A 12,065-nucleotide genomic window follows, 5' to 3' on the forward strand; every position below is an offset into this window, starting at 1 on the left:
ATTTCCAAAAACAGTAGCAATACATGATTCAAACCACAAATCTATAAGAAAATCAAAAACTTAGCACAACGAACCATAGAACGATCAATTCCGGTGAGCTATATTCCGGCGACGTTGTCCTCTTGGGCGGAAACGGTGAGAATCTACTCCGGCTTGTCTTCGTTCGGTTCGGCTTCGACTGAGAAAGGTGATGGAGATGGAATCGACAATAGAATAGGCGATGGCGTTGAGGAAGGGTGCTGCCGGAGCCAAGGCTGAGACCATCGTGCATCAGAGATCCATTTCGTGCGTCCGAGATCTAATCGTGAAACGGCGCGTCTGTCGGGGATTCAGTTCCAGTCACCGACGTGATGGTGGAGAGGAGTGTTTCGCTGGAGAGAGTGTAATAACCGGATTTTTTATAATTAATCAAAAGCAAGGAACATGATCATTTCATTCTTTACCTTTCATGATGATTGTCGATTAGAGCACTATGAATTGTTGCCGACACTCGATCGACCGACAGCAGAAACTTAATTCCTTTCCTCTCTATTTCTCTCTCGTTCTCTCTCTCGTTTCCTCTCGTCACAGTCGAAGAAACAAAACAGAGCTTTGTTCATCGTGCTGCACCGTCCACCACAGACCACCAAACAACCTCAGACCACCTTCCACGGCTTCGCCTCGACCTTGCGCAGCTACCGGAGGTAACCTTGCGCGGCGGCACGGCCGGCAGCGACGGCGGCGACCCCGAGTCCGGTTTAGCTCGTTTTCGTTCCAAACTCGATATCTCGAGCTACAGAGCACCATTTCACTTGATTCTTGGCTCATTGAGCTCGCCTCATCTTCCTATACAAGCACCAAGAAGGATCGGAACTGGATCGAACGTTTTCACGTTCGTCGGAGCTCGACCCGTGCGGATCGAACAACCAACCTTCGGATCAAGATATCTCGAGCTATACACGATCGTTTCTTGTGATTCTTGGCTTGTTGAGTTCATAAGGAAGTTCTGAACAATTTTCCAGAAGGGATCGAGGCGTGAGGTTGTAGTTTTCACGTCGATTTTGGAGCTCGCCGGTTTCTGGAAAAATTCCGGCCACCGACTGGTTTTTGGTACATTTCGATCCCTTCCTGTCATTTTTGGTCTTGTGCTAGTTATGAAAAGTGTCCAGAATGAGAAAACGAAGGGGACAAGCACAGCCCCGATACCAATTGTGGTGGTCGGCGGTGGCTCTGTCCCTAACTCCGGCGGCCCTTTCCGGCCACCTCCGGAGGTCAAAAATTTAGTTTCTGTCCATTTTATGATTCTATGTTTCGATACGATCATTTCGGCGTATTATACGCATTTTTCGGTTATCGTATGAATTAGTTATGAATTTTGAGATTTCGATCGATTTCGATCGTTAGATTTATGATCTGTGGAATTAGGACCGTCAGATGAACCTATAATTTTGATATGATGATCGTATGACTGCCCCAGAGGCTTTGTGTGGTCATGGGCGAAGATTCGACCGTTGGATCTTCGTATAATTGCTAAACAGTGATTAGGGAGGCGATTCGTGAGAATCCGTCCGTTGGATTTTCGTATAAATTAGCGGAGATGTTAGTAAGGACGATTCAGGAAGATCCGACCGTTGGATCTTCGTAATGATTTTTGGAGGATGATCCTAAAGGCGATCTGTGAGGATCCGACCGTTGGATCATCATTTGATTTCGATCCGACCGTTGGATCATCATTTAATTTCGATCCGACCATTGGATTGTCGTTTGATTTTGTCTTTGAGTTATTGGCTAAGTTAAGGTCATGTTTGACTAGGTGATCGACGGTTGGATTTGGCGGACGATTCGTGAAATTGTATTTTGAGCTGTTAAGAAGACGCAGCGGGAATTTAGAGGTGAGTAAACCTCACGTGGTTCATATTACGAACCGAATAAATTTAATTACCTTATTTTACGTATATATATATTTACGTGATTATATGTGAATGGTGTGACATTGAAGAGTGTGGAATTGGGATGATTAAATTATTATGAATTGACATGTGACTTACCATATTTATATGTGATGAACATGATTGATGAGTTCTTGTTAATATTCATGATTTACATTGGAGGATGTATAGAGTTAGAGAATGTAGGGTTCTGAGGATGAGGTGTCCGAAGTTCGACGGTTAAGGATAACCGGAGTGTTTGTGTGCTGAGGACGGGGATGTCCAAGGTGCGACGGTTTATTATTAACCGAAGTTGTGTGCTGAGGACGGGGATGTCCAAAGCGCGACGGTTTATTATTAACCGAAGTATATGGTGCTGAGGACGGGGATGTCCAAAGCGCGACGGTTTATTATTAACCGAAGTATGTCGCATTACTTGCACCTAGGCCAAGGTGACTGGTAGCGATGTGGTTAGAGCTCTAATGTGCTGTGGGATGGACCAAAGTGGTGTTATGTGGGTTGGGTTTTTGCAGGACCAGTGTGGTGTATTGTGATTTGAGGATTGTGAAAATGTATTCCTTGTGGTTTTACATGAGTGGTTTGATGTCTCTTTGCAGACGTAATACTGTTGAATTTTACTTGAACTGAAATTTAATAAATCAACAGTTCTTTCTTTTTACTCATACGGGCTGTCAAAAGCTTACCGGGTTTTGTGTTGTTGCAATCCCGGTACACTATTCAAACGGTGTAGCGGATAACCCTGCAGGTCAGGAGAACCAGGACGGTGATCGGGCAGCTTAGAGTAGTGTTATGTGAATTACAGCATTATATTGTGAGGTTTGTTATGCTCATTTAGAGCTTTACAATTTTACTTTGTAAGAGTGAATTGTAATAATTAACTCGAGGTTTTCGAGTTTTGTGTTGAGTGGCGAGTGGTGTGTTTGTTCTGAGAAAAAAATTCAGAACGTTATTTGTATTAATTGTTTATTCATGTTTCGGATTTGAATTGGTTATTCAAAATTCGGGGCGTGACAGAGAGAGAGAGAGGCAGGGGAGAGAATCGGAGATCTGGTTCCAGTCCGCGTCGTGCATCAGAGATCCAGTTCGTGCGTCGGAGATCCAGTTGCGAAACGGAGGAGAGAGAGAGCATCGTGCAGGAGGTTCGCCGGAATCGGAGGCGGAGACCAAGACGTGAAGATCTGTGATCGACGAGGGAGAGAGGGAGAGCAGAGAGAGAGAGAGAGAGAGAGAGAGAAACTGTGATAGTGGAGAGAGAGAGCGATCACAGATCGATGGAATTGGGTCTGTTAGGTAGGAAGGGTAAAATTGTCAAGAAAGAAATAGTTTGGGGATGCAGGTGGCCTTATGGCTAATTAAAGTTTCAAAATGACACTTATGAGTAATTTTCTATTATATTAACTACTTGCCCTAGCTTGGTATCATGGGACTCTGACATGATAATAGTGTGTCACAGACAATTTAACACAAGAATAATACATTTGGAGAATCCAATAGCTTGAAACAAAGATAGTAGCCCGGCAACCAAACAATTGGCCAAGGTAACTTTTATTTATTGTAGCTCGGTAACCACACAAATGGCCAAAGGTAAAAAAGTAAAACAAAATAAAATGCAAGTATTTACCGTTGGAGTTTTAAATAAAAATTTGTATGGTTTCTGAAGGGTTTAAGCCGTTTTTGTTTCTCACCTCTCTCTCTCTCTCTCAAATTAGTCATGGCGAACCATACGAAATACGACCTGCCTTGACAGATGACGAAGACCTTGAGGCATCTTCAATGTGCGGATTCACCTTCCTTATAGAACTTAAATATCTCCTACTTAAAAGGATAAAAATAGACTATATTTTAGACCACAGTTATTAGCCTTGAATCCAATCAAAACATTTATTAGTCATGATACAAACAATAATTAATAATTAGTTGCCTCTATCATGTAGCTACCATCTAAGCCAGATATCCTTATTTAAACCAACTCTTGGTTATGTACGTTTTGCATTCATATATATCCTTGTTTTTATTTTTATTTTTTTATAAGCATATATATATATACAGATTTTGTCCAGAGCGAGGCCTCGCTTTGAAATTTCAGAGCGAGGTTAGGGTTTAGGGTCACTTTTTGGTCTCATATCCACATCTCGACCGTTCAGTTTTTAGGTACTAATGTATAGATCATCTATACAAAATTTCAGCCAAATTGATGATCTTTAAGGTATCTAACTCACTTAAACCAGTGGACGAACTGAATCTGTCCAACCTAAATCGTACTAGCTTTAAGGCAGTTATCAATGCCTTAACGACCATCAATTTGGTTGAAATTTTGCAGAGATGATCTATACATTAGTACCTAAAAACTGAACGGTCGAAATGTGGAAATGCGACCTAAAAGTAACCCTAAACCCTAACCTCGCTCTGGATAAAATTTGTATATATATATATATACAGATCTTATCCAGAGCGGAGCTCCGCTTTGAAATTAACGTGTGAAGTTCGAGTTTTGGGTCACTTTTCTGTCGCATATCCACATATCTACCGTTCAGTTTTTAGGTACTAGTGTATAGATCATCTTTGTAAATTTTCAGCCAAATTCATGATCGTTAAGGTATCTAACTCGCTTAAACCAATGGACGGACTGAATCTGTCAACCTGAACCGTACTAGCTTTAAGGCAATTATCAATGCCTTAACGATCGTCATTTTGGCTGAAAATTTTCATAGATGATCTATACACTAGTACCTAAAAACTGAACGGTCGAGATGTGGATGTGAGACTGAAAAGTGACACAAAACTCGAACTTCACTCGTTTAATTTCAAAGCGGAGCTCCGCTCTGGATAGGATCTGTATATATATATATATATATATATATATATATATACAGATTACTGGTCACACCCTCATCTTTTTGGGATTCGACAGTTCAGTCCCTCGTATCGTAATTTTAACAAGTAACTCCTCAGACATTCAAATTTCACACAATTTGGTCCAAAATGACCATTTTACCCCTCACTTCCTTTTTTTTTTTTTTTAATTCTTCTCTCTCTCTCTCTGTTTTTTTTTCCTACTTCTCCCCAAGCAACTGAATCGACGATACCGTCTCTTCAACTGGATCAACCTCTCTAACACTCCTCAACAAACCCGAAGCCCCTCCCAAATCTTTAACACCACTAGAATCCACTCCTTCGAATTTTCGAAGATACCCTGAGCTTTCATTCTTCTTCAACTTCATTTTAGGATTAAACAAAGGCGCCAAATTCCTATGACCTAATGATTTCACAGGAAAACCAGCATCCCCACCACCACTCCGTACATCAACAAATTCATCCAAATCAGCTAAAAACCTAGAACTCGAATTCCCCTCACCTTTACTGGCCGTGTGGCCCGACTTACCAGACTCGCCCTCCAATTCCTCCATAAACCGATACAAAGCCCAAGGCGAGAACCGACCGGGTCGGGTCGAGGCCCGCTGCTTCTCGGAGTGGTACCGTTTGCGGAGCTTCTCGATCTTGTTGTGGCACTGCGCGGCCGTCTTGGAGGGGGAGACGAGGGGGAATTGGGCGGCGAGGGTGGCGGCGACGTCATCCCAGTCGTTGGCTTTGAGATTGGTGCGGCCGAGGGAGAACCACTTGTCCTTGAAGACGGAGATGAGGGCTTGGGCCTCGTCGTCGGTCCAGCACAGCGGCGGGAAGCGGCGGCGGGGAGTGGGTGAGGACATTGGGGGTGTAGGTTAGGAGAAGAATGAGGGTTGTGATGGTGGTGGTGGGTGGTCGTTGACATTGGTTAAGGGAAGAGAGAGAGAGAAGGTGGGGAATGCTAGAGTGCGCAGGTGGTGTTAGAGAGAGACAAAGTGAGAGAGAAGCAGAAAAAAAAAACAAAACAAAAAAACGAGAGAAGAATTAAAAAAAAAAAAAGGAAGTAAGGGGTAAAATCGTCATTTTGGACCAAATTGTGTGAAATTTGAATGTCTGAGGAGTTACTTGTTAAAATTACGATACGAGGGACTGAACTGTCGAATCCCAAAAAGATGAGGGTGTGACCAGTAATTTGCCCTAAATAAATTAAGGTTGATTGCATGTTACCCAAAATGTTCCACGTCCATCATCATACCTTAATTCCCATATATGGCTAACCTTGATATCCTCATCATGGGCCGGGCTAGGGCCGGCCCTACCCTAAATTTTAGGGCTTAGGGTAGGGCCGGGCTTTGACCAAGTCAACAAAATTTAGGGTCGGGCCGGGGCTTCAATACGTAAGCCCTTACCCGCCCTTAAGGCCCATTCCGCAAGGGCCGGGCTGGGCTGGTTCAAATAGGGTCGGGCAGGGCCTTTGTTTAACACTTTAACTCACATAAAACACTAACTACATAAACTAAAACAGTCAAACTGATACATAAACTCAAGCAGTGCTTGACACTGATACGAAAATTGATCAAGTCTTCATCAATTCACAAGAAGTGGTAATCTTTCATGGCAACCAAACAAAGAACCTGCAACGAAAAACAATATAATTAATTTATGTGGGAGTTCAGTTCAGCAACATATATAAATGCAACTAGACATATATTTATGGGAAAAGCTTGCTTCTAGACATATATTTCACTTTCACTTTCAATTTCAGTTTAACGACATATATTTCAGTTTAGCAACAAATGCAAACAAGGATATTGAAACCCCAATTTTAACACAAACAAAACAAATCAGATCCAAAAAAACACAGTCACATACCTTTCCTCAATCGACTGGACCTCATCGCGTGGGGAATGAGTACTTCGGCAAGTGGATAGGTGTTGACCACCGCCGACGTCATCATTTTTACATCTCTGAGGAGATCTCTGGTCTATCTATCTGTTTTCGCTCTAAGAATTTTTGATCTAGAAGAAGTGTGACATTTCGAGAGAGAGAGAGATTCAAACCCAGAACAAACAAGAATTCGAAGAACCTCATACACGCGCCGCCGCCACTGCCACTGCACTCCTCAACAAACTCGACTGCTCCAAAGACCCCTCCTCCAAAAGGCACAACATCGACCTTCCTCCGAATTCAAACTAATTGCTACCAATTCCATGGCGGACGGCGGCGGCCTTCATAAGCGAGCTCTTACCAGTCTCGCCGACCACGATGGCGTCCTTGATGAGATTCTGGTAAGACTACTGGTCAAATCACTGATGCGATTTCGCTGCGTCTGCAACTCATGGCGTGCTTTCATTTCCTAGGCATGAAAGCAACTCTGTCTCTCACTCTCATGAGTTGCACGCCATGAATTGAACTCCAAAACCCAATTCCCTTCCAAAACTTTCCCTTGGTTGAGGTTTGGTGGATTAGAGTTTTGGAGGCGATTGGAAAGTTGAATAGAGAAGAAGAGAGGGTCAAACCGGGAAGATCTGTACGAGTGCGAGTGCCAGTTCTCTCTCCAAATGGCTGCTGCCTCCTGCTACTAAGCCAAGTCGCTCAGAACTGAGTTTAGGTCGACCCTTCGATGATAGGTATTTCACTTTGGATTTGGACTTGGACTCGGGCCAGGCAAAATGGGCCTCATGCAGTCAAACATTAATTGGGTCATTGGGTTTAGGAGAGATTGACAGAATCACAGAAGCATATATTTTCATTTCTATGTAATTTTTGTATTATGTAATAGAAAATAACAAAAATATAATATTAATTTTTAGGGCTGGGTTAGGGTCGGGCCGAGCCTAGCCCTTACGGGCTCAATCAGGCTGGGCCGTAGGGTAGGACCGGGCTTCATTTGTATGACCCATACCCTACCCTATTTTAGAAAGGGTCGGGCCGGCCCGCCCTAATGGAAGAGCAGGGCCGAGCGGGCTTTGGGCCCAAAGGCCATATGATGAGGCCTACTTGATAACCTGCATGGCCCACGTCCTTATTTCTTCTTCAATCTGCTGCCATAGGTGCAGCTGCCATATTGATATTCTCCCATCTTGTACAACATTGATAATTAAGCAAATCCTCATTAATTATCAAATCTTTAATAATTACTAGTAAATCAATAAATATCAAGATTTGTCTCAAAATTACTTGATCTTCACATAGATTTTATTTAGCCTCTAAATAATATATTTCGAACGTTCTTGTTCTTGTCGATAATATATAATTTAGGCCACTGATATTGGTCTGATTTCCTTCGAAACATTCATTGTCAGGAAAATATTAATTTGCGCTCGGACACTATGTTCCCTTCGATGAATTCTTTTCTTTAATAAATAAAATATTTTTCTTTAGAATTTTCTTTAGAAAAGAAAAATTGCATTCTCACTTTTTTTTTTCTTTCTTTTGAGCATATGTTGGATTTGTAGCCCAACATGCTTTCCATTTATTTCAAACAAAGTGATCACTTAGTTTCTAGTTATTAGTTTCTCTACATTGATTTTCACACTTCTTGCTTCTAATTTTATTTTATTTTTTTATTTTATTTGTCTTTCAATCAAATGGCTTCTAAATCATTACATTTATGCTTCTAGTAAGATACAAAAACGCGAGCTAGATGTTTTCCATTCATTTAAACCTAGGGCATGTCTACTTACTTGGAATGGAATGTAATGGAATGATTACGGAGTAAAAATATCCCTGTGTTTACTAACACATAAAGCAATCGGAATGATTCCAGGTAAAAGAATTCCTGTGTTTACTAACACATGAAGGAATGGGAATCGGTGTAGGTCTCACCTATTTATCAGGAATCGATTCCTGAATACTCAGGAATTCGATTACGAAGGGGGGAGATGGGTTTAGGAATCATTCCTCCGGAATAAATACCGATTCATTTCTTCTCCCATTCCACTTGTCTCCGATTCATGATTATTTTCCATTCCAAGTAAGTAAACGTGCCACTAGTGTTAGTTTCTCTACATTGATTTTTCAAACCTCTTTCTTCTAATTTATTTGATTTGATTTGTCTTTTAGTGAAATGAGTTCTAAATCTTTATAGTTTATACAAGTTGTTCTAGTGAGATTTAAAGCTCTATATGCTTTCCATTCATTTCAAACAAAATGATCACTTAGTTTCTAGTGTTAGATTCTCTACATTGATTTTTGTCACGCCCCGAATTTTGAATGATAAATTCAAATCCGAAACATGAATTAAACCACTTAATCAAATAAACGTTCTGAATTTTTTTCTCAATATAACCTCACCACACGGTACACAAACTCCAAATCTTGAAACCTCGAGTTCATTATTACAATTCACTCTCACAAGCAATATTGTAAAGCTCTAAATGAGCATAACACACCTCACAACTTACAATTGCTGTAAAACTCTAACAATTGCTCTAACCGCACGATCACCGTCCTGGTTCTCCTGTCCTGTAGGATTACCCGCTACACAATTTGAATAGTGTACCGGGAGTTGCAACAACACAAAACCCGGTAAGCTTTTGACAGCTAGTATGAGTAAACAAGAAAGAACTGTTGATTTATTAAATTACAAGACCACCACAAACCCACGTTACTTTCTCACTCTCATATATATATATAGACACTTATGAGTTACTCTCAATTTAGCTCATAAGATTTCCCAACATTTAACAGACAGACTCATATATATATATAGACACTTATGAGTTACTCTCAATTTAGCTCATAAGATTTCCCAACATTTGACAGACACACTCATATATATATATAGACCCTTATGAGTTACTCTCAATTTCCCTCATAAGGTTACCACATATATATAGACACTTATGAGTTACTCTCAAATTCACTCATAAGGTCACTCCACATTTGGCAGACAGACTAGAGCTCTAACTGAACGTAACCACTCGTCCGGCCACAGACGTGATTACGATTTAATACTATTAATAACCACCAGCCCGGTACGAGAGCGTGATTCACTAATAGATGCCATGGTCACCTCGTGACCTAGTGATCTCCACAGATCACAACAATTTATTGTTCCTCAACAATAAAACTCAACACCTCTCACAATATATTGTTTCTCAACAATAAACTCAATACCTCTCACAATATATTGTTTCTCAACAATAACTCAATACCTCTCACAATATATTGTTTCTCAACAATAACTCAACACCTCTCACAATATATTGTTTCTCAACAATAAACTCAACACAACTCCAACAATACATATTATTTCACGTAATAATATATATACAGACATTCACACAGGAATGTCTAGTAATACCAACAATAGTTCATATGATTGCAACAAAATAAGCAATTAATTGTATTGGGTTCGTAATATGAACCACGTGAGGTTTACTCACCTCTAATCCAGCTGCGTCTTCTTAACAGCTCCATTAACAATCTCACGAATCGTCCGCCAAATAAATCCATCGATCACCTAATCCAATAATGATCTTAACTTAGCCAACAACTCAAAAGCACACATATACGGAAATCCACGGTCGGATTCTAATTTAATGATGATCCAACGGTCAGATCGAATTTATATGATGATCCAACGGTCGGATCCTCACGGATCGCCCTTAAGATCATCCTCCAAAATTATCACGAAGATCCAACGGTCAGATCTTCTTGAATCGCTCTAACAAACATCTCCTCAAAATTATACGAAAATTCGACGGACGGATTCTCACGAATCGCTTTCCGAATCACGATTTCTCAATTATACGAAGCCAACGGTCGGATCTTCGCCCGTGACCTCACAAAGTCACCGGGACAGTCATACGATCAACATATCCAAAATTGAAGCAAAACCGATGGTCAGATCTTCACAGATCGTAAACCGAAGATAAACGTAAAAACGTTAAATAGTAACGTCAAAACGTAAATCCACTATTTATCAACTTTTTCTAACATGACCATGTTATATATCAAAACGCTCGTATGGATGCATAGATCATCGCCTAGATAATGAAAACTCGAAATATGGTCTGATGCGCCGCCACAAGCGGTGGTCAGTGGGCGGTCAACGCGGCGGTCAACGCAGGTCAACCACCTTTGATGGCAAAGTGACCAACTACAAACTGGTTCAAAATGAAAGGGTGATCGACTTCCATACCTGGAGCTAAGCCTGGTTCGGCCTAGATTGTCCTAGATCAAGCGTTGAAGTTGGATTAATCTGGTGCGTCTGATCAGATTCCAGATTGAATCAGGGACGTCGAAATCTTCAACTCGTGATCTTTCACTCCACACTCCAAATCGTCAAGCAAGGAGGATATGAGGATGATCAGGGGAAGGAGGAGATCACAAAAATGGGGAGGATCGGCCCGTGCAACACCGGCACGGCCAAGATCCGATCGGGTCAAAAGCTTGGCTCTGGGGGGCTTCGATCCAGGGATAGAGACAGCGGCGGGGCAAGGAGACACCAGAGGGAGGCTGTGCGTGCGACGGCGAGCTCGGGGAAGGCCGGGTCCGGGGCCAGAGGAGGCTGGAGGACCACCGTTTGGCCGGGCCGGGTCGGTCGGAACCCGAGGGTTCTGAAGGTCGAAGGAAGAGAGAGAACGGAGGAAACCGGGGGCTTTTCCGCAAAAAGAACTTTTTTTCGTCCTTAAATGAAAATAAAAAAATCAGAAAATTTCCTATTTATAGAAAATTCCCAATTTTCAAAAATTCATAACTTATTCATAAGAACTCCAAATATTGCGTTCCACATGTCCACGAACTCGTATCGACGAGCTCTACAACTTTCATGAAGGAAGTTTTCCCAAATTTTGAACGTATAAAAAGTCAACTTTGTTGACCCCCTAAAAACGTTCGTTTTCAAAAATAAAATCGTTCGAACTAATTCCACAACTTCTCCAAGCTTCGTACTCGCTCCTACTATCGTGAAATCATTTCTAAAAATCCATGGAATTTAATTTGGATTTTTCGGGGTATTACAATTTTCCACACTTTTTGCTTCTAATTCTTTTGATTTAGTTTGTCTTTTAATGAAATGGCTTCTAGTGAGATTCAAAGTCCAAGATGTTTTCCATTCATTTAAAACAAAGTGATCACTTAGTTTCTTTTTTTGAGTAAATGAAGATTTCATTGATATTCGCAGGCCAGAACGACACTTACAAATTTTTCAAGAACCAGTCCATTTCAAAAAAAAAAAAAAAAAAATTCTCAGGAACGAGAATCATGTACCATTCGCTTAAAACATCGAAGCTCACTTAAACAAGGAGTTTAACAAACTACAACATTACCCTATAAAGAGATAAT

At 41.2% G+C, this 12,065-nt stretch overlaps 1 protein-coding gene across 1 annotated transcript; it reads right to left on the bottom strand.

Annotated features, from left to right (window-relative positions):
- Positions 1-4,981: 4,981 nt before the first annotated feature.
- LOC133716196 (trihelix transcription factor ENAP1-like) lies at positions 4,982-5,759 on the bottom strand. The gene is made up of 2 exons (XM_062142917.1): positions 5,284-5,759; positions 4,982-5,184 (listed from the first exon to the last, which is right to left on the bottom strand). The coding sequence occupies exons 1-2, from the start codon at positions 5,633-5,635 to the stop codon at positions 4,982-4,984; spliced, it is 555 nt and encodes a 184-aa protein (XP_061998901.1). The 5' UTR covers positions 5,636-5,759.
- Positions 5,760-12,065: the final 6,306 nt, after the last annotated feature.

Source organism: Rosa rugosa, chromosome 6 (assembly GCF_958449725.1).
Source record: "Rosa rugosa chromosome 6, drRosRugo1.1, whole genome shotgun sequence".
NCBI classification, from domain to species: Eukaryota; Viridiplantae; Streptophyta; class Magnoliopsida; order Rosales; family Rosaceae; genus Rosa; species Rosa rugosa.

Bases quoted from the DNA above. Each gene is read 5' to 3' on its own strand.
- LOC133716196 (XM_062142917.1), bottom strand. From the start codon at position 5,635: ATGTCCTCACCCACTCCCCGCCGCCGCTTCCCGCCGCTGTGCTGGACC. The intron at 5,185-5,283 runs GTGAGGGGAATT...TGAAATCATTAG, and splicing joins GGGCCACACGGCCAGTAAAG to GTCATAGGAATTTGGCGCCT.